The sequence below is a fragment of the Oncorhynchus tshawytscha genome, linkage group LG09 (assembly GCF_018296145.1).
Source record: "Oncorhynchus tshawytscha isolate Ot180627B linkage group LG09, Otsh_v2.0, whole genome shotgun sequence".
NCBI classification, from domain to species: domain Eukaryota; kingdom Metazoa; phylum Chordata; class Actinopteri; order Salmoniformes; family Salmonidae; genus Oncorhynchus; species Oncorhynchus tshawytscha.
In genome coordinates this window covers 69,159,957-69,181,283 of record NC_056437.1, presented here as the reverse complement: position 1 = coordinate 69,181,283, position 21,327 = coordinate 69,159,957, and the positions used below count along the sequence as shown (strand labels likewise).

The 21,327-nt window shown below is 41.6% G+C and overlaps 2 protein-coding genes across 3 annotated transcripts in view; both read left to right on the top strand.

The window, feature by feature from the left end:
- The first annotated feature begins 3,123 nt into the window (after positions 1 to 3,123).
- On the top strand, positions 3,124 to 7,061 carry pyya (peptide YYa). The gene is made up of 4 exons (XM_024434115.2): positions 3,124 to 3,268; positions 3,953 to 4,140; positions 6,220 to 6,300; positions 6,615 to 7,061. Exons 2-4 carry the CDS (start codon positions 3,953 to 3,955, stop codon positions 6,637 to 6,639), a joined length of 294 nt encoding a protein of 97 aa, XP_024289883.1. The 5' UTR covers positions 3,124 to 3,268; the 3' UTR covers positions 6,640 to 7,061.
- Positions 7,062 to 8,156: 1,095 nt separating this feature from the next.
- The window catches only part of mpp2a (membrane palmitoylated protein 2a), a 26,853-nt gene continuing 13,682 nt past the window's right edge, over positions 8,157 to 21,327 (top strand). The window contains exons 1-2 of one of the 2 annotated variants that reach the window (XM_024432943.2): positions 8,157 to 8,272; positions 17,804 to 17,920. In XM_024432943.2, the coding sequence (XP_024288711.1) occupies positions 17,890 to 17,920 (31 nt within the window). In that variant the 5' untranslated portion in view covers positions 8,157 to 8,272; positions 17,804 to 17,889. Of the gene's footprint in view, positions 8,273 to 17,803; positions 17,921 to 21,327 lie in introns of those variants that run through there. The other variant, XM_042327315.1, reaches the window with a different exon arrangement.

The following is a 21,327-nucleotide window of genomic DNA, read 5'->3' as shown; positions in this document are numbered from 1 at the left end:
CATGGGAATAGACAGCCACCTTTGGAATACAGCTGATCTTTTAGTGTGTGTGTGTGTGTGTGTGTGTGTGTGTGTGTGTGTGTGTGTGTGTGTGTGTGTGTGTGTGTGTGTGTGTGTGTGTGTGTGCATGGGTGCGTGCGTTCACTGATTAGATTATTCACAATGTCATGATGCAGTTGTTGCTAATGGTAACACTATGTGGATTAGATTGCTCTATTCCTCTTAAAATGAGACACAGCTATATTACAGCACGTACACCAAATTCATTCATGTAATCTGCCTCTCTTGCTTTTTAGAGAGAACAACTTGATACTTGATGTGTTTGAGATCAAAGCAATTAGTACCTAATTGGATCTTAATTTGCAAGCCACTTGACACATAATAAGGAAAACAAGAAGACGTGGATTGTTTATGTCTTTCTCTATCTCGCTTTCTCCTCCCGATCAAATGTGTCCCTTCTTCTCACAAACTGCTTCTCACAAACTGCTTCTCACAAACTTCTCACAAATCTCTCATTGAGTTAAACTGTAAACAGTGGGATATTGAGATGGAGGTTAGGTTGGTGTTAGTTTCCTGGGGCCTTTATGACTAGCTCACACCACGAGGAGTTGTGACGGACGCGGTCTGTGTGTGTGATGATAGGCAGAGGAGGATCAGTATGGATGTGAAAGCCACTGACGTCTCATGTGGAGCCACGTCAGACGCTTTGGCCGTCTTTTCGGAAGGGGCCCTTGTATACGGGGAGAGGGCATGAGCCATGAAGTTATTTTGATCCATTTGACGTCTCATGGGTTATGGCCGGGTGGGGGAGTTGAGTGAATCAACAACAACAGAAAGGGGAGAGAATGGTCATAGTCAATCAAGAGGAAGTGTCAAATAGGGGAGAGGGCCAGAGAGCAAACGGGAGGAAAGGAGAGGAAAGCCTCTGGGCCCCTAGAGATACTTCTGTACAACTGGTGTTTTTTGATTCAGTGTCATACACTGACTGACGAACACTCATATGGATTTTTTCCTGGAATAAAATCTGGCCTCTGGCTTATTGAAAATAGACCTAATCATTCCCATTGCTAACATATGTATTCAGATTGTGTGTTGACTGTATTTTAAATGCTTAGCCCGTGGTGATGATTTCACACATCTCTGCTCATATTCCGACATACATATGCATTGTAAATGCAGTTCTTTGCACAAATACAGCCCTCTTCACCTGTGATAAAATATATGACTTGTACACTCATAGTCCACCCTTGATTCACACTGACCTGAGTAAGTTATCGAATGCGTCTCTTGATTGGTCCGATAATTACTCACTCATAGTCTCAGCCAGTAATTGATGGAAGACATTGATTCGGCCAGGACGGCAAAACAGTCCGTGAGTTTTATAATCTTGTGGAAAAACTGTGTTTGATTTCTGATTCACCCGACGACTCCCGCATCTTCTCCTCTCCAAATCACCTGCAAATAATTTGCAGTGCCATTAATTATCGTGAACCTAGAAAAGGGAACAATGAATATCCAATTATACACACTTTGTTTACAGGATGTGGATTCTAATCAAGTCTAATTATAGCTAATTGAAGATATGTTGTTATAACCCGTAGCAGCTAGATTTCTGTGAATAATGAAATAACTTGATTATTTATGTTAATAAAAGATTGATATAAAACACAGGTAGACCTGTAGAAAGTGTAGCTCATATGGAAAGTGTAGCTCATATGGAAAGTGCAGCCTATTTCTCTTAATCATATCACAATCAACTTTTAACAGTTGAATGAAGACACATATTAAAAAATATATATTACTTTTTTTTCTGATGTTATTAAAACATGCAATTTATGCTTGTTAAATGTGCACATATTTGCAAACTGCGCAAATACATATTTCTGGACACCGAATGTAGTTAGCCTAAATATTTTTGTTACATTTTTGTTAAGACACTCCAGGACCCGACTTGTTCAGAGCAGATAGTGAATAAATAACTTTTTTCATCTTTCCATCTGTAAAATACTAAAGATATCTATTGAAAATGCAGTTTTAGCATTTTTTTTTTCATGTAAAAGTTACCTAGAATAAAAAAAATGGATAACATATCAATAAGTCTCTCTGGGCCAGTCTGGGAAATATATCAAAGGATAAACACAGACAATTTGGTGAATACAGATGCTTCTGAAACTGATTATTTTTGTTGGCCTGTGGGAAGAGTCTGACTTTCAGGAAAGTGCGCCACTGAATTAAGACTACCAAAAGCCTACAGTATTTAGACCCAATCACCATTTCTTCAAAGTCACTAAATGTACTCCAGTTTTGTAACATTCTCTATGAAATGGGCTTAGCAATTCTGTGTAATTCAATATAGTTAGCCTTGAAATTATTTATGCATGTCCATTTTAAGGGGTTCAAATTCATAAAAATGTTGAGGGCAGTAGTATGATAAACTTAAGAAAATAAACATTTTCATCAAGCTTTTTTACATTTTTAAGTTTACTTTTTGAAAATACTAATATTAATGAACCAAAATGCCAACAAATCTCAAAATTGATATGTAGATGCAGAAAATGGAATTTCAGCCTGTAACGATTGGCTTTAAGGGCATTACTGTACCAATAGGAACTTGTGCGCCACCTGGTGGTTATTGGATTAGGCTACTCCACCAGACTTTTTTTTCACTTTCTGACCAATAGGGAGTTTTGTCCCTTGTAAATAATAATAATAGGCAATATTAATAGGTATTTAGCCCACTGATGTCGAATCCGTCCTTATATGTCGAGGCCCGGCCCTATATGCTGTTGCTGTTTTAATCAAGATGTCCATTGGAAATTGTGAAAGAATGAGGAAAGGCCTAATGATTATCAATATTTAGCCTGTTTGTAGCTTAATACCATTTAGCTCTTTTTGGACATCGTCTGTCCAAATTGTTTGACATCATTCCATTGGTTTGTCAATAGGACAGGTGTCAGATATTAAAATTGCGTAAACCCACATGGTTCGACTAGGGTGATGCATTAGTAATATGTTAATCATCAGGTGACGTCGGTATTATGCCCACATCCCCCTTCTCACCATCACAACCACCCGTTTCACCCCGTGGACGAGGCGACGATGGGTATATAAACCCCCTTGTGTTGGAGTGAAACAAAAGACCAGCGATTTGCTGCAAAGACACCAGTTGAAAAAGGAACATTGCAGAATCCAAGCAATAGAATCCACACTGCTGGACACAGACACCCGTTGTCTTAACTACTTGTAGCTCACGTCAAGTCTTCTGAAAGTAAGAACAACTTTTAGTCTTGTGAATTTTAAATGTTTGCTGGTTTTACTTGTATTACTTTTAAAGCTTTCATGATGCGGACGCTCACATGTCTTTGCATATTTGGACATGAAAAAAAATGAGTAGCTATTTGTGCAGTTCGTCATTGAAAGAAACGGGAATGGTCCGATCACCTATGCAGAGATCTGCATGTTGCAACCTACAGCGAGAATTGTTTTCCCAACTGGAGTTGGTTTGAAAATGTTAGAAAATACCAGAAAAGGCTTTTCAGAACCACGGACAGCTACGGCGCGAAAGTTGCGCAAATGAAATGTGGATAAAGCCGTGATTTCTGCACGCACAACATGCATTCCTATAACAGTTGCAAATATTTGACAATTGCATAATAAATCATGATCATGTTGAATAGCCCACTATTTTACCAATAACTAGTGAATTATAGCGAATACATGTTTCAAAGGGGAAATATAATATAATTGGTCAACTTTAACCAATAATTTCTGCTGTTATACTTGTTGCTTGTTCCCTTTCAAACTCATTCCTATTACTGATTAGGATGCCTGCTCATCTTTGAAATTGGTGTAATATTGATTGGTGGGCTATTTAGCCTAGATTATTATCTCCGTTGAGGCTTTTTAACATTTAACAATCACGTGCTCCCTAACCCCCTTCTCCTGACCACAGATGGCCATTATACTGAAACCCTGGACCGTCTTGGTCGCCTTGGTGTTGTGCGTGCTGGTGTGTCTCGGGACTTTCGTGGACGCCTACCCACCTAAACCGGAGAACCCTGGAGAAGACGCGCCTCCTGAAGAACTGGCCAAATACTATACCGCGCTCAGACACTACATCAATCTGATCACGAGACAGAGGTAAGCAGACCGTGCTCGCGCTCTACGTAGCAGCTTTTCTATTCAAGTTATCTTTCTTCCTAGTCCTAACATCAGAGGACATTTTTTTTCTATTAAGTTATAATAAACCACATACCTCGATTTATATGGCAAATGGAACGGTTTTTCATTTTTATTCCAATCTAGGTTAGTCTACTGTGACAGTGACCGCTGAGTTTTCTGCTCTTAATGCTCCATATACCATGATATATATTTTCTACATTTTATTACAGGGCATTAGGCTCAAAAAAGCTTTAGTCTCTCCATATAAATAATGCCATAGCAATCAAACCTGTGAAGACAGACCCACGTGAATTCTCCAAATCAAATTATGGATCCCTATGTGCCTGCAGGTTCCCTAATAACATATTCTATACTGATATGGTGATGTCTGGGTTGAATAGGTGGTCTATGTCTTATGCTGAAATGTCACTGAATCAGGCACACCTGATAGTATTCATGATATTCAAATAGGCCATTGATCTTTAAGAAAATATATCCAACCCTATTACATTCAACTTAGAGGGCAAAATGTTTACTCTTTTACAATCCATTATCATAGAGCATCCACATTTAAGTTGTCATAATATAGCAATGGCTTGGATGATAACCAATAATATACTGGAATAGTGTAGATCAGAACTATATAGTCCAAGAGGAATGACATTTGGTGGAGTTTGTTCTTCTTGTCTGTCATAATAAATCATTGGACTACATTTAACATTTTAGCCATTTAGCAGACACTCTATTCAGAGTGACTTCCAGGTGCAATTTGGGTGAAGTGCCTTGCTCAAAGAGCACATAGGCAGGTTTTTCACCTTGTCGGCTTGGGGATTTAAACCAGTGACCTTTCGGATACTGGCCCAGAGCTCTTATCCGTTAGGCTACCTGCCGCCAAATATGAATGATCATTCGGAAATGCTATTTGAACAGCAGAGAAGATTTGCCTGCAGCAAGAGCACGGATTTTCCTGGAATCCAAAATACATAACAGTAATATTGTCTTCTTCATCCTCACAAAGCGGTTTCTAAGTGGAGAGATGAGAGCATGGTCCGACAACGATGGTTCCCTTTTACATCTTGTTACAACCGCCTGTCTATGGAGAAGGTGAGATTGCCTCACTTTCTCAGAAGGCGTGGTTGATCATACTTCCCTCCACTTCACTGGCATCACTTTGGAGTGCCCGAGTGGGGTTGAATTGGAGTGTGAAATTGCACAGCTGCTATGAAAGTGTGGCAGGTAGCCTAGTGGTTAGAGCATTAGGCCAATAACTAGAAAGGTTGCTAGATCAAATCCCCGAGCCGACAAGGTAAAAATCTGTCGTTCTGAACAAGGCAGTTAACCCACTGTTCCTAAGCTGTCATTGTAAATAAGAAGTTGTTCTTTAACTGACTTGCCTAGTTTAATAAAACAAAACGTTTATGAATGCCAGGTTCGGTGGCATGATGGGAAAGTTACAATTTTCCACTCAAAACGTTTTCCCCACAGAGGAAGGAATTCCAGCCCAATCCCGCTGAGATATTCAACTTCCAATTTCAATTTCAAGGAGAAATTGATCGTTTGTACATACATTTATCTGTGCAGGGAATGCTTATACACCAACAGACACACACACCGGAAAGAAAAAACAATTAGATCTTGCCTGAATGATCCAAGCATAGTGTCTCAGTCTTTTACCTACCTTACTACAGAGGACTACATTATCGTGCCATTAAAAACCCTCAGTATCTTTGGTAGTTGAGCAAGAAAGGCCTCGAACAGCATCTTTTCAGAGGAAAGGAGCTCTGACTCTAATTGGCTTTGTCGGGTGGCTCCGGTGTCTGTGGGAGTTTGTGGGATGACATGCTCAAGTTTCACACATGTACACATAATTACATCACCCCTCTCCCATGACACACACCTCAGACAGCTACCTTGGCACCTTTAGACACATTCAGACAGCAAAATGTTCTACCTGTCATTGAGAAGTGGGATCCTCCTGCAGAATGCTTAGAGTGGAGTGGAGGTTTGACAGTCTTTGCTCTCTCTCTCTCCCTCTCTTCCTTTCATTTTTTTTTCTAGGTACGGTAAGAGGTCCACCCAGGAGGGAGTGATGTCAGAGTTGCTGTTTGGCAACAATGCAGAGAGAGACCAGAGATCAAGGTCAGTCCATCAAAGATATCAAACATTTCCAATACAATTTCAACGGCAGGTGCAAAGACTGATATCTCTTTGTTTCTGGGGTTATTTCGATAGCGTGGTGTCAAAGAATTGTCACTTTATCGGCTACATACACCTACTGTACAGGAAAAGACTGTCATGCACAACCTTTAGTAGGTCTGCCTTTGGGTAGCCCAGGATTAAACCAAATGTTCATTCCCCCAGGACTCATTGTTCCCTCTCTCTCTCTCTCTCTCTCTCTCTCTCTCTCTCTCTCTCTCTCTCTCTCTTTCCTCTTTCCTCTTTTCCCTCTCCAGATATGACGACTCCTACATGTGGTGATTCCTCGTCCTCATTGGGCATTCTCCCCAGGTGTCCACCAATAGCTGGAGAGGCCGACCAGTGCTCCCACAACCACCTTCCCCTCTGACCCCTGACCACAACCAATGACCATCACAGACCTTTAAGACAACGTAAAATCAACCTGAAATACCGAACCCTCCTTCCCCCGCTTTCCCTCTCTCTCGGACTTCTCTCTCGCTCTCTCTCACACGAAGTCTCTGACTCATTTCTTCACATGAAGACAGTTGTACATAATGAATTATTGAATTAAGATATAGAATACAAGATATATAATGATTGATGAAATCATGTGTAACCATCACTGCTGTATGTCTTAATAACAGAGAATGATCTTTTATGGTTGGTACTGTATAAATGCATTGTGTGTGATTAAACTTTTAATGGATGGCTATGACAAAATAGATGTTTGCGTCTCATTCATTCTTACAGTCAACATTATTGTGGTGTTTCAAAACGATCCCTCAGATGTAAAATCATTTGTTGATGAGCAGAAGACATTAAATCTAGTTGAAAATGTAAGACCCCCTCCGTGAGGAGCTTTCCAAACCATGTTACTGTAAAGCTATGGGTGTCTTCTACTAGCCGGCCTGAAAATCAGACATCGGTTGTGTCTGGTGCAAGTACTGGACATCAGGCTGTGTACATTCTGCCTTACGCTGATGTCTCATCTCGATCAATATGCAGATGATATACCTCTTAACTGTAATACTTATCTTCGTCCAGTAGATGTCACTCCTGTAAGGCAGGTACCTGACATGAACATGAGTGCAGGGTGAATACAATGTGAACACTGATTGAATGAGTAAATAATGTTTTTCTGAAATACATATATTATAATGGAGTACATATTGTATAATCCGACGACATATTACAAACTTGTATACACGATATAAGTACAATTATTTACTTAGCAATTATTTACGTAGCATGTTTGCAATAGTGTGTTGCATGAGTTGAAGAGCATATGGATGTATAGCATTTTCGAGAGATCTTGACGATTCAGTTCCATTAAAGCCACAATCCGTAAGATTTCTATTTGCTCATTTGCCATTTCAACGAACGGAATAGCCACGCTTTCTGAGGAATGTGACTCATAGATGCCCTGTCCTACCTTATCATAACCAAAGCAATAAGGACACATTACGCCATTGTGTATGATACTTCAATAATACTCTGCACAATTTAGAGATTGGCTTTAACCCAAACAAACGTGGGTTAAAATATGAATATTCATTGGAAGCGTAAGGATTACACACAGCTCATGTGATGAAAATTATGTAAATTCATGACATGTAATGGTAGTCAATCATTAGCGTCAAGAATATTTGTGTGTTCTCGACTTATTGTAGGTAATTGTCTGTATTTGTTATTGTGAAAACATGAAATGGGTCCGCAATAATGATTTCTTTTCTAGCTTAGAAAGACTGTTAAAAATACAATATATCTATTCTACGCTATGACCGTACGTAGTTGGTGGGGCCCACATTGAGGAAAGAAGTGCATTGCCCGTTTAAATCTCCATCGCGACGACTTTACAGTGGTTTCACAATCAGTAGCTGTTCAGAGATTTCATATTAAACGGAGACAACGACGCGACCACGAGACGGAACAGGTTAGTGCAGTCCCGTTATGTAAAATTGAGTTCTTATGTTTTTTAAGTATACGATATATTTTCATTGGAATGCATGGCAGATGGTCTATTTGATTTGAGGTATTTTTCGTTGTGCTTTGTTTACGTGTGGGGGCTTCATGCTGTCAAGTAGTAGGTGATTCCGATAATGTAGATACATAGTCAGGCAAATACTCAAAGGGTGCGATCTAGACATAGATTAACCGAACCCAATTTCTATTAAAATATACAAAATTGTGTTTCGCATTGCATTTATGTTAGATACATTATGTATGCGTTTCTCTGTGTCTCAGTTGCAGACCCCCAGCGTTTTGGTGGGCTACCTGGGTACCATATGTTGATGTGAGCCATCGGCTACGCACCAACGATAACGGTTCTCTTCAGTCATTTTAATTCAATCTAAATACACAATAATATTAAGACTGTTTTGTAATACAGTATTTTCCCTAATGGGGGAATACCATTCGTGAATAGTCTGGTATATTGGTGCATGCTGCAAGCAAAACAATACAATTCGTCCCTACACTTCCGCACGCACACCACCTGCACGCGCAGACTTTTGGCAAGGTGCAGTAGTATAATAATATCACACATGTCATGTCGGCTATAAGACGCACCGAACCACACTCTTTCTCTTTCTCTCCATCTGGGGGGTGGAGGAGTTTTCTCAGGTGTAAGAATCAGACCTTTGGAACATTGTGTTTTCGGTTTTGTATCCTGCAGGTTGAAGCACGATAGTGAAAGTGGACTGTCCTTTTACAAATGTATTGCACTATTATAGACCTGCCATGACGGAAATCCAATTTCCCCTTCCCGATTAGAGTAAAACCTCGTGATTAGTTCGAAAGCCAATGATATAATTGTGTGGTGATAGTGAAAAAAACATATTTATTTTTTAAAATATGTCAGGGATTAATTGATCAGTAAAGACTTATCAGTAATTTGAATAATGGAATTGAAGAGATCAATGTCTTAAAATTAAACATCCATTTAAAAAAAAAACTCTCACTCACTCTCTCTTGCTCATTCAATTGATTCTTTGGGACAAACCACAAAATGCAAAGTGACTGGCTAACACACTGTGTTGATAGGAGCCATGCATAGACCATAGTCTTTAGAGAGAGGGGGACAGATATTGTGACACAAGCAGATGGGGCATGTAGCCTATCTCTTAGGGAGTGGGGTGGATGAGAGGGGGTAGGGGGGGGGGGGGGCAATGAGGGGAGCAGATGGAGTTCACATCAGCGTGTGATCTTGTTAGGGCCTGGACATGGTGTCGTTAGCACAAGAGGCCACTGCATGACGTGTGTGTGGAGGAGGGGAGAGAGGGAGCGAGAGAGGAAGGAGAGAGGGATGGAGAGAGAGAAGAGAGGGATAATGAGAAGGGTGGAGAGAGGGAGAGAGAGGGGGGGATGGGAGAGAGGTAGGGAGAAAAGTGGAGAGGGATGGGAGAGAGATGAGAGAGGGATAATGAGAAGGATGGAGAGATGGAGAGAGAGAGGGGGATGGAAGAGAGGTAGGGAGAAAAGTGGAGAGGGATGGGAGAGAGATGAGAGGGAGAAAAGGATGGGGAGAGGAATGGGAGCGTGGGAGGAGGTGGAGGGATGCGAGAAGGATGGAGAGAGAAGAGAGAATATGCACTACCCACGTGGTCTGCCCATTATGAGTGAGGAGAAAGGGATAGAGAAAGGCAAAGGGAGGGAGGGATGGAGGAGAGTGGAAGGATGCTATTAACTACCCAAGTGGGCGTCCTGCCCTACGGTTCGTAACCCCCCAATATGAGTCAACATGAGGGACGGAGGTAAGGAAGGAAACCTCCATAGGGATCTGTGTGGTATTGCTGAGCTTGCATATTATCTACCATTGGCTAGGAGCACTGTGGCAGGTCATGTGGTAGCAAGGTTCACATTTAGGAGTAGAGATACTGAGCTGGTTTAGTAGGGGAATAATGTACAGTAAGCAGGATCTCTTTATGCCAAGAGATAAAATAGGTACAATAGATGAAAAAGCAAGTGGATGTTTTGGGTGCTCTCTAAAGTTTTTTTTTAGGTTATTTTCTATCCAATTGATGTTAGCACAGAGAGAAAAAATGAAATCAGTTCAATTGGGATGAACAGTGGAGAGAGAAACGGTTCCATTACGTCACGTTGACTGGCAGTGAATCGGCCACAGCAGTGCAGGCTCTGCTGCTCTCATAGATTCTGTGGGTTTTTGCTTCCCCAGACATCCTCTAGACACCACAACTTCCTACCTACTGTCTGTTTTTTCATTTTTATTTTATTTTAGGGGGTAGATCAGATTTAATATTGCAGATAGATTGTTGCTTCCATCAATGTAATTGTCTGCATAATTTCCAATCCCCCATATTGTTTTGTGAATATATATACACTGTATATAAATTATATATATTTATATTTATTTAAATGTATTATTTTCCACTAACCCTACCATCCTCCCCTAATTGGAGTAAAGTAATGGACAACAACACTTAGGCTTCTACTTCCAGCTTATACATACTATATACATTTTACGGATACAATCTATTTTACAATAGTTATCTTTTGTTTGTTTTTAGTCCCATCCTTCAGCTCCACTCAACCCCTCTATCTCTGAAGAACGTCCAGTTTTAGATTTTTCGCCATATATTTTTCAAATGTGCAGTGATGTTTAACAAAAGTTCTGAACCTTTCTATTCTCATAGATTGTACGTATTGTAAATTAAAGATATTTTTGTTGTTGCTAAGAGTATTATTCAATTATTGATCGATTTACTATGCCTTTTTAAATCACCCAGCATTGCTATCTGCAGAGTTAGCACCAGGTAAATGTTGCAATTCTTCGGCCATTCCTGCGACCAAAAACAAGCTACATATGGACAGTACCAAAACAAATGATCTAATGATTCTGTCTCTTCGCAGCAAAATATGCAGACCTGGGATGGTTGTATCCCCCATATATGTCAGGTGTTTTTCGTTGCAAGAAATTTGTATAATAATTTAAATTGAAAACGTTTTGAATCCAGCGTTGTTTTGTGTATCAGTTCATAAACCATGTGCCATGGAATCGATACATCTAAAATCTCTTCCCAACTATTTCGCAATCTCAATGGCACATTCGTTAGCTATAGCCATTTGCATTAGTTACATTATAAAATAAACAAATATTGTTAGTGGCCTAAGCTACGTCTCTTCTAGTTATTGTTAGGCTACATATTGTAACGCTTACTGCTTTGCTAAGTGCGCAAATGTGGCGGCAGGTAGTCTCGTGGTTAGAGCGTCGGACTTGTAACCGAAAGGTGGCAAGATAGAATCCCCGAGCTGACAAGGTAAAAATCTGTTGTTCTTCCCCTGAACAAGGGAGTTATCCCACTGTTCCTAGGCCGTCATTGAAAATAAGAATTTGTTCTTAACTGACTTGCCTAGTTATTAAAAAAATATATAAAAAACTATAAAAACTATACATTTTATCTTGTTTTATACTGTTTGGCAGAATCATAATTCATCCATTGTATCTGCCAAATTATGGTACAAAGGGCATTCTGCCATTAAAATAGCTGACTACACATAATAATATAATGCAATTACAGAAGAAATATCTGAACACACAGACTTGCTCCTAAAAAGGGACATTTTAATTAAATTATTTGAGCATGGTTTAGGTCAGACATTCCAACCATTGCTTAATTTTTGTGTTAGATTAATCTTCCCCATGTATACACTCTTAGGGGACATTTTGTGCATAAAAGCCAAACAAGCCACCACAGCTATCAGTGGCTTTATGGATTGATTAACCACATTGCCCCTAGATGTCTCTAGATGTACTCCCTCTCTATCTCCACCTTCTCCTTCTTACAACAATGCCTAGCAGCAGTGTAAATGTGCATTAAAGGGGGTGGGTAGAAAGCGGTACATCCCATTGGTTGCCTACCTCCCATCATGGCATAATCACCCTTTTCCCTTCTTTTGGGTGCCCAAGCTGGGGAGGCTGGAAGGCTGCTTTGTTTCCCCACCTATAGCATTGGCATGAGTGGTGGAATGATGGAACAGTGTGTGTGTGTGTGTGTGTGTGTGTGTGTGTGTGTGTGTGTGTATAGCTTAGATGAATCACCCCTGCTGACGGTGCTCCTCTACCCACGTCCCCCCTGCTCCCCCTCCCCATCACAGCAGTCCCGATAACATGCGCCATGCGCTGAAAATATGCGTCCCGATCCCTTTCCCTAAGCATCGTTACTGGTCACCGTGGCGGCTGCAGACTATACTAGCAGATCGTCATAGCAACTGGCTGACGGGGAAGAAAGGAGGCAGTCCATCTCGTACGCCCCTGGATACCTGCAGAGAGCTAGGCTTGTCTCACCACAGATCTATAGGTCGATAGCCCTAGGAGATGTCAGAGTGTCGGCAAATATAGCCTACCAGATCGAACACACTCAGTCCTTGGTGTGAGAATAGCATACTGGGGGACCTGGGATTTCTGGCATAGGTGGTATTGGACTGGGCATCTGTGTGTCTGTGTGTATGCTTGCGTGAATATGCACACTGTACATACAAGCATGCATTTGTGTGTGTGTGTGTGTGTTGTGGCTCTCCCTAGAGAGGAGCTATTTTCAGCCCTAGCTTATTAAAGCAGACCAGCAGACAGAGAGGAAAGGAGAGCTGCTGGCTTGGTACTCTGGATGGATGAATAGAAGGTAGCCATCGGCCAATGGCAGCCAAGTGCACACATGTTGCAACACCATCACATCTAATGAAATAATTCCCAGGATAGATACTGTATGGCTGGACTCACAGATACATGGCACATTTGTCTTCTTACCATTTTACAGATACAGTTTCTTCTACGACTGTTTTGACAAGTCATTCCTTTCTTCTGAGATGAAATGTTATTTGAAGATGAGCAATGACAATTTCACTCCTTATCACATTCGCAAGTTTTGTTTATCTAATGAAATGCAATTGGCGCCACTGTCTATTGTAAATCAAACCAACTGTCAGTGTTACTTTGGGAAAATATGCCTCAACAAATGTTTGTGAGAGTAATAAGTAGGCCTAAAGCCACTCGTCACCGGAGTTGTGTATGTAATGGGTCTACTGTTGGTCAGTGTGTTGTTGTTGACGACAGGACTGCCCTCTGACTAGACCTGTAAGGCAGGTGGACTGGGACACGTGGATTAGCTGGCTGGGGTGTGGTGATAGGCTACTGAGGGGGTACTGAGTTCAAAGGTCACAAATGAAAAATGTTTCAGCAGCAGTGGTTCTCTATTTTGACTTTAGATCAGCAGTACGAGAGAATAAACGTTTGTGGTCACGAGAGTTTGTGGTCGGCATGCCGATTCATTTGTTTGTTGCCAAATCTTTTGTTTGCGGCTCCACACATATTATGCTTTCCATTATGTTCAAAGTCGCCTGTATCCTAACTACAGTGATTTTGTCAGGATCAAGGTGAAAGTTAAGCTAACGTAAATCCTTACTTTATTTGTCCTTGACTGCAATTGTAATTGTAGAATGGTCCTTCGTGTTACCTGGTCGAAGATTGTGGGAGACAAACGGGGTTGTGTTCCAGAGGGCATGCTTTTAAACTGTGTTGTGGTTCATGCCAAATTGTTGATTGTCCAAGTGAGAGGATGATTGGTAGCCTAAGCATTGACATGTGAAATGGTATATTCCATAGCTACCTCCCAGAGCCTGGTTCGTATATAGATTTTTGCCTCGGCTCCTGCCTTTTCCTAGGGACTTTTTCCTAGCCACCGTGCTTCTACATCTGCATTACTTGCTGTTTGGGGTTTTAGGCCGGGTTTCTGTATAAGCACCTTGAGACATCTACTGATGTAACAAGGGCTGTATAGATACATTTGATTTCATGGTGAGATACATTATGGGTTAAAGGCATGGCCAAACAGGGGACGGCTGGGCTATACTTGCCACTGCTCATGCTAATTAATATCGGGCACTACTGAGGCATGAGTTAGCTAGGTCAGATCTCTGACTTATGGTGCTCTTCTCCCTGTTAATCATTTTGTAAATATTGGAAGTACCTTTGACGCCTATTTATATCCACTTTGCAAATAAAAGCCCTGGGAGAAAAACATACCATCCTTGTCTGCCTCCTCACATGTACGTACATCCACCATAACGGTCCACCTAACAGTCAGCCACACGGCACATTAAGTCAGGATTGTGTTTTGCAGTCGGTCTTAATAGCCAGGAGGAGGGGAGTTAGTTCATGGAAATCCAGACTTGAAGGCACTTGTATCATTTTTCTCTTTGAGTAGATTGCATTACGAATAATCTGTTATAGGAGGTGGATGTGTCGTGGTGTGTTATTTCCCCTACAGTAGGAGTCCCTACAGGCTTCGACCGTTTAAACAGGGGCCTACTCTAACCTGTGCTTCATTGTTATATTTGATCATTTATGTATCCTGCATTTATTGTCTTACGGATGTGTGTGGCTCCTCTAACGTCACATCGGTTTGTGCAAAAGGCATGTCACTATGACAACGGTTACCATCCGAACAGCGTAATGTGAGCGGAGGCCTAGCCATGGCAACTGTTTCTATCAAGTTTACTGCCTACTTACTACTGGGGCATTGCTTGTCAGTTCAAGGTCACGGGGACTCACAGGTCATGCTGGCTTTTGTTTCAGTCCAGAACCAACACAGAAACACACCTGGTAATCAAGTCATTGATGATTACAAATGAAACTGCAATATGCTTCAATGGCTCGAATGAAAAACTAAACGTTGCCAAAGTGAAGTGATACACATAACTATTATGAAACAACAGCGACAAGAATAGTACCTATAATAGTCAAGAAAGAATTATATATATATATATATATATATATATATATATATATAAAACAGATTAAACAAATAAATATCCAATACAAAAGTGTAATAACTGTAGTAATGGTAGAAGCAGGTGTAATCTATGTGAGTCATTCATGTGGATGCTATTCTCCTCCTCATGACTTACTGCCTGTCTTGTTGCCCAGGAACATGAGTTGTTTTGATCCTGAACAAAGAACCACTGACTCAGAAGAGTCTGCAAATGAGGGGAATCTGGCCGATATCTGTCGAGCAGAAGTGATCAAAACACTGTGAAGCAGCAAAATGGCTTCCTGAGTGTGTTGGTAGAGTACATTTATCTGCCTGATTTGTCTGTCTGCCGCCTCAGGCTATTATTATTGTTTGCTTAAGTAGAATTTTCTGCTCTTCATTCTGCTCCTTTAAATTGACTCTCGCTCCCTTTCTGTGTCTCTCTCATGCACTCTCTCGTCTTGCTGTCTAACTCTCATTGTATGTCTCAATTGCACACTCTGTCTCTCTTTCTCTCTCCGTCTGTCTTCCCTCCCTCTCAGTCTCCCATTGGTCTCTCTCACTCTCTGTCTCCCTGTCCTTCTTTGTCTGGTTTCTTCTTACTGTCTCACTTTTTGCCTCACTCTCACTTTCTCTCTCTCTTTCTCTTTCTATGTATAATGCTCTCTCTTAAACCATCTCCTTTCAGCATTCGACACATACACAACCTCTGTGCATGGTTTTTACTAGCTCTTCTCTTCGGGGGGGGTGAGACAGTGTTTTGGTGGGGTGGTGCTGGAGCGAGGTGGGGGCTCTGCTCTCTCTTTTTGTTCTCCTTTATTGCCCCCACCTCCCCATTCTTACCATACATTGAGCCCGTTGTCATGGATACAATGGATTAGCTACACCAGATGCCCACTCTGTCTGTGACGAAGGAGGCCTTCTCTCTTGTTCGCGTCTCCTTACATTGTCCCGTGAGAATCGACACCCGCACACCGTCGGAGGGTTAGAAGAAATACGAAACAAAGGCTTAGATTAGAGGTCTTCACGTTCCAAAATGGAACTGGGCCTTTCCCACCCGAGCCCGATATGCATAAATGAAACGTGTTTTATATAGATATCCATTCTGAACAGGCCCAAGGACATCTAGACCCGTTTCCTATAAACTTGGTTGGATCCAGACCCGGTCCGATTGGATCAGAGGAAAGCTCCTTAATTAGCCAGAGCTGATAAAAGTTGTGGGAGAGGAGGGAGAGAGAGGTGCTGCTCTAGCAGGCGGGAGATTGGCCGTACTGTGTGAGCAAGTGAAACGGGAGCAGGGAGGGAGAGACGAGAGACAGCAACCAACCAAGCCGACTCACGCTTATAGTCGACTAATAGCTGCCATAACTAGGTTATTTATCATCAAATATGATATGACTGCATCAAACCGGGAGAAGTTAGTTGAGCTAGTTAACGTTAATCGAGCTATCTCCTAACTTTTTTTCCCAACATGGAGGCTCTATGACTGTAGCCTATTGCCGCTTTGATGACTTATGATTGTCCAACAACAAGCTACCTGCTCGGTTCCCGGATCAGGCCTCGGGTATTCGGGTACAGGTACATTCGTGAAGACCTCTAGCTCAGAATGCCACAAATTTGGGAAAGACAAAATAAGTGCCTTTGTTAGTAGGTGCCAGAACTGCAACACTGCTGGGTTTTTTACTCTCAACAGTTTCTTTTGTGTATCAAGAATGGTCCACCACCCTAAGGACATCCAGCCAACTTGACACAACTGTGGGAAGTGTTGGAGTCAGCATCAGCCAGCATCCCTGTGGAGCGGTTACAACACCTTTTAGAGTCCATGCCCCGACGAATTGAGGCTGTTCTGAGTGCAAAACGGGGCGCAACTCAATGTTAGGAAGGTGCTCCTAATGTATTGTGCACTCAGTGTATATAGATCAAGGAAAACATCCGTGCTTATTGGTAGTCCATCGTTCAAACTTGAATATAATCTGCTGATGGGAAAACAGCACTCCCTACTGGTGAATATTATATTAGGAAAAATGCCCGTATGCACCTGTTGGATTCTATGCTGGTGTAAATGTGTATCGTTACTGTACATTAGAGCTCTTCATGGATCCACTTGTACCCAAATAGACGGTCGGATCGAGAATTGTAAATAATGTCACAGGTCTGGGTTGGATCTGATATGATTGTTGGGTCTCAGTTATGTGTAATTTTAACTGATGTGTCCAGAAGAACCCATACAGGTCCGAACGCGACTACTACAGTAGAGAGAGAGAGAGAGAGAGAGAGAGAAATTGCAGTAACCTACACACACAGCACGGCCCCTGCACCTCTCTCTACCTCCTCTCCCTCGTGCTTTATCAACTCAATTTAATTAAGTAGCTTTAAAATGGATCAAATCGGACCGGGTCTGGATCTGACCAGGTCTATACGGAAAGGGTCTAGTTGTCCTTGGGTCCGTTCATAACAAGTTTTATATTTTTTAAATGAATTTATGCATATCGGTTCCGGATGGGAAAGCCCCAGGTCCATTTCTGAACAGGTCCAATTTTTTAGATCCTTGAAGGCCTCTACCATACATTTTAGCTCTGACGACTGCATTCAAAATGGAAGTATGTTCTGGCTCACATGAGGGAACACTCTCAATACGAATTAATTTTTGATTAAACGAAATGTTTATTAATGTTCCCCTCCTCTTTATTTCTCTCTAGATCTCTCTCTCTCTCTCTCTCTCTCTCTCTCTCTCTCTTCCTCTCCTCTCTGCCGGCAGCTGACACAGTTTGACTAAAGCCTCAACATGCCTGTGGCGTCGACTGGCACAGAGCCTGGTGAGTTTTGTTTTCCTCTCCCTTCCTTTCCTTCCTCCATTCCCTACTTTCCTCCCTCCATCCCTCCTTTCCTTCCTCTATCCCCCTTTTCCTCCTCTCCTCCCTTACCCAGCCCATTACCTTTCCCTGTAGCTCTGACAAATGGGGCCGTCGCACATATGACACCCACATCCATAACCACACCACACAGCCATTAAGACCCACAGTTTTTCACTGCCGCAGCCAGAAAAGGTCTACTTTAATGAAGCCATATAATGTGGCCCTGAACTGACACGGTTACTTCCTGGAAGTAGACCCATTTTTCACTGTTTGTCCAGATCGCTGCCGTCATCTTTTCTGTGGAAGTTTTGGGCTTTGGTGGAGGGGAGTCTTGGGTCACACGTTACATTAAAGGGCCATCTAGAGTTGCTACATCCATTTATTGACTTATAAATGAATGATATGTACCCATTGATTCTCGAAGAATAGAACTTAGAAATGCCTCGTGAGCATAGTTCAAGTGCCGTACCCAATCAGAACCCAAAATAAGCTTGTTTTACTCCAAAGTTTTTTAAACAAAGTAAACGTAAACAAACCCCGTGGAGCCTCTAAGCATGGTTCACATCATAATGTTGATATCATTGGATGGCCAGTCCCTGCATCCATAGCTCTGTCTGTGAATTTGAGAGTGATTACATTTCTCCAGCCTCATCCCCTCAGCTTTTTACTGAAACAGTGTTTGGAAAGCACTTTATTATTGTTTCAACTGCTGATGGCCCCTTTAAGATACACAAATGCTACCCAGCAGTGAAATAGAGAGTAGATGCTGTATGAGCTCTTTTGTTTTCTCTGTTAGAGCGATACCACAAAATGGACTGTTTTTAATCAATAGCAGAAGATGGTCAACTGAGATCTTGGGCAGATCATATATGAGATACTATGACATTATAGTATACAGGCGATTGATTGTGACTTAACTATACTCATTCAAGGGTTTTCTTTATTTTTACTATTTTCTACATTGTGGAATAATAGTGAAGACATAAAAACGATGAAATAACACTTCTTTGATTACTACATGATTTCATATGTGTTGTTTCATAGTTTTGGTGTCTTCGCTGTTATTCTTTAATGTAGAAAATAGTTTTTAAAAATTAAGAAAAACCCTTGAACGAGTAGGTGTGTCCAAACGTTTGACTGGTACTGTATATATATTTTTAAAGTCCTTATATCCTTTACTGGAGAGTGGCATGCTAACGACATGCTAATGTCATATAGATATTAGCAGATACAAATCTTGTTTAACTTGGGGAGCTTGCTGACTGGGGTGTAAAATTGAATTGAAAGTCTGTAAAACAATAGTTTAATTTATACATTTAGCTGCATGCGGAAGGTTTTATGAGATAAAGATAAAAAAAACTGATGATCCGTTCAAGGTTCTTACAGTATTTGTGGGGCCCACAAATAGATCACATGGTCCGCTTAGATCACATGGTCCGCTTAGATCACATGGTCTGGAAAATCTCCTGAACCTTAGCTGTAGAAATGTGATAACTCCTCCAAAATGTTGACTTTAATTTTGACTTGCCTTCGCAAAAGGATGAGTCTTTCCTCTTTACAAGGGTCAGTCCTGAACTCAGTCCTATGTCTCTGTGTGAGGCTGGGTGTAACTCGTTCCCCTGAATCTGTCTCTGTGTGAGGCTGGGTGTAACTCGTTCCCCTGAATCTGTCTCTGTGTGAGGCTGGGTGTAACTCGTTCCCCTGAATCTGTCTCTGTGTGAGGCTGGGTGTAACTCCTTCCCCTGAATCTGTCTCTGTGTGAGGCTGGGTGTAACTCCTTCCCCTGAATCTGTCTCTGTGTGAGGCTGGGTGTAACTCCTTCCCCTGAATCTGTCTCTGTGTGAGGCTGGGTGTAACTCATTCCCCTGAATCTGTCTCTGTGTGAAGCTGGGTGTAACTCATTCCCCTGAATCTGTCTGTGTGTGAAGCTTGGTGTAACTCGTTCCCCTGAATCTGTCTGTGTGTGAGGCTGGGTGTAACTCGTTCCCCTGAATCTGTCTCTGTGTGAGGCTGGGTGTAACTCGTTCCCCTGAATCTGTCTGTGTGTGAGGCTGGGTGTAACTCGTTCCCCTGAATCTGTCTCTGTGTGAAGCTGGGTGTAAGTCATTCCTCTGTATCTGTGTTTGTGTTTCTGCGTCTCTGTGTGAAGCTGGGTGTAAGTCATTCCTCTGTATCTGTGTTTGTGTTTCTGCGTCTCTGTGTGAAGCTGGGTGTAACTCGTTCCTCTGAATCTGTATCTGTGTGAAGCTGGGTGTAACTCGTTCCCCTGAATCTGTCTCTGTGTGAAGCTGGGTGTAAGTCATTCCTCTGAATCTGTATCTGTGTTTCTGCGTCTCTCTGTCATTCCTCTGAATCTGTATCTGGGTGTGAACTCGTTCATTCTCTGAATCTGTATCTGTGTTTCTGCGTCTCTGTGTGAAGCTGGGTGTAAGTCATTCATCTGAATCTGTATCTGTGTTTCTGCGTCTCTGTGTGAAGCTGGGTGTAACTCATTCCTCTGAATCTGTATCTGTGTTTCTGCGTCTCTGTGTGAAGCTGGGTGTAACACAGTGACAACTAACAGAGATCCAACATGTTTGGGTGTGGTTAAACAGTAACAACTAAACAGAGATCCAACATTGTTGGTTGGGTTATTTAAACACAGTTGATAACTAAAAACAGAGAATCCAACATGTTGAGTTGTCAATAAAGCACCACAACCAACATTGGATCTTCATTTGCGTCACCGTGTTAACCACAACCAACATGTTCAATCTCTGCTTAGTTGTCACCAGTGACACTAAACAGAGACCAACATGTTGGTTGTGTTTAACACAGTGACAACTAAACAGAGATCAACATGTTGGTTCAGTTTGTCACTTTTGACCTAAACAACCAACATGTTGGTTTGTGGTTTCATGGTGACAACTAAACAGAGACAACGTTGTTTGTGGTTAAAAAAGTGACAACTCAAACAGAGATCCAACATGTTGTTTGTGGTTAACACAGTGACAGCTAAACAGAGATCCAACATGTTGGTTGTAGTTAAAAAGTAACAACTAAACAGAGATCCAACATGTTGGTTGTGGTTAACACAGTGACAACTAAACAGAGATCCAACATGTTGTTGTGGTTAACACACAGTGACAACTAAAACAGAGATTGAACATGTTGGTTGTGGTTAACACAGTGACAACTAAACAGAGATCCAACATGTTGGTTGTGGTTAACACAGTGACAACTAAACAGAGATCCAACATGTTGGTTGTGGTTAACACAGTGACAACTGAACAGAGATCCAGCATGTTGGCTAGGTTGGGCACAGTGACAACTAAACAGAGATCCAACATGTTGGTTGTTGATTAACACAGGACAACTAAACAGAGATC

What these genes read in the sequence shown, in the direction of transcription:
- pyya (XM_024434115.2), top strand. Translation starts at nt 3,953, where the DNA reads ATGGCCATTATACTGAAACCCTGGACCGTCTTGGTCGCCTTGGTGTTG. An exon ending in AATCTGATCACGAGACAGAG is followed by an intron (nt 4,141 to 6,219) that starts GTAAGCAGACCG and finishes TTTTTTTTCTAG; the next exon opens with GTACGGTAAGAGGTCCACCC. An exon ending in GAGAGAGACCAGAGATCAAG is followed by an intron (nt 6,301 to 6,614) that starts GTCAGTCCATCA and finishes TTCCCTCTCCAG; the next exon opens with ATATGACGACTCCTACATGT.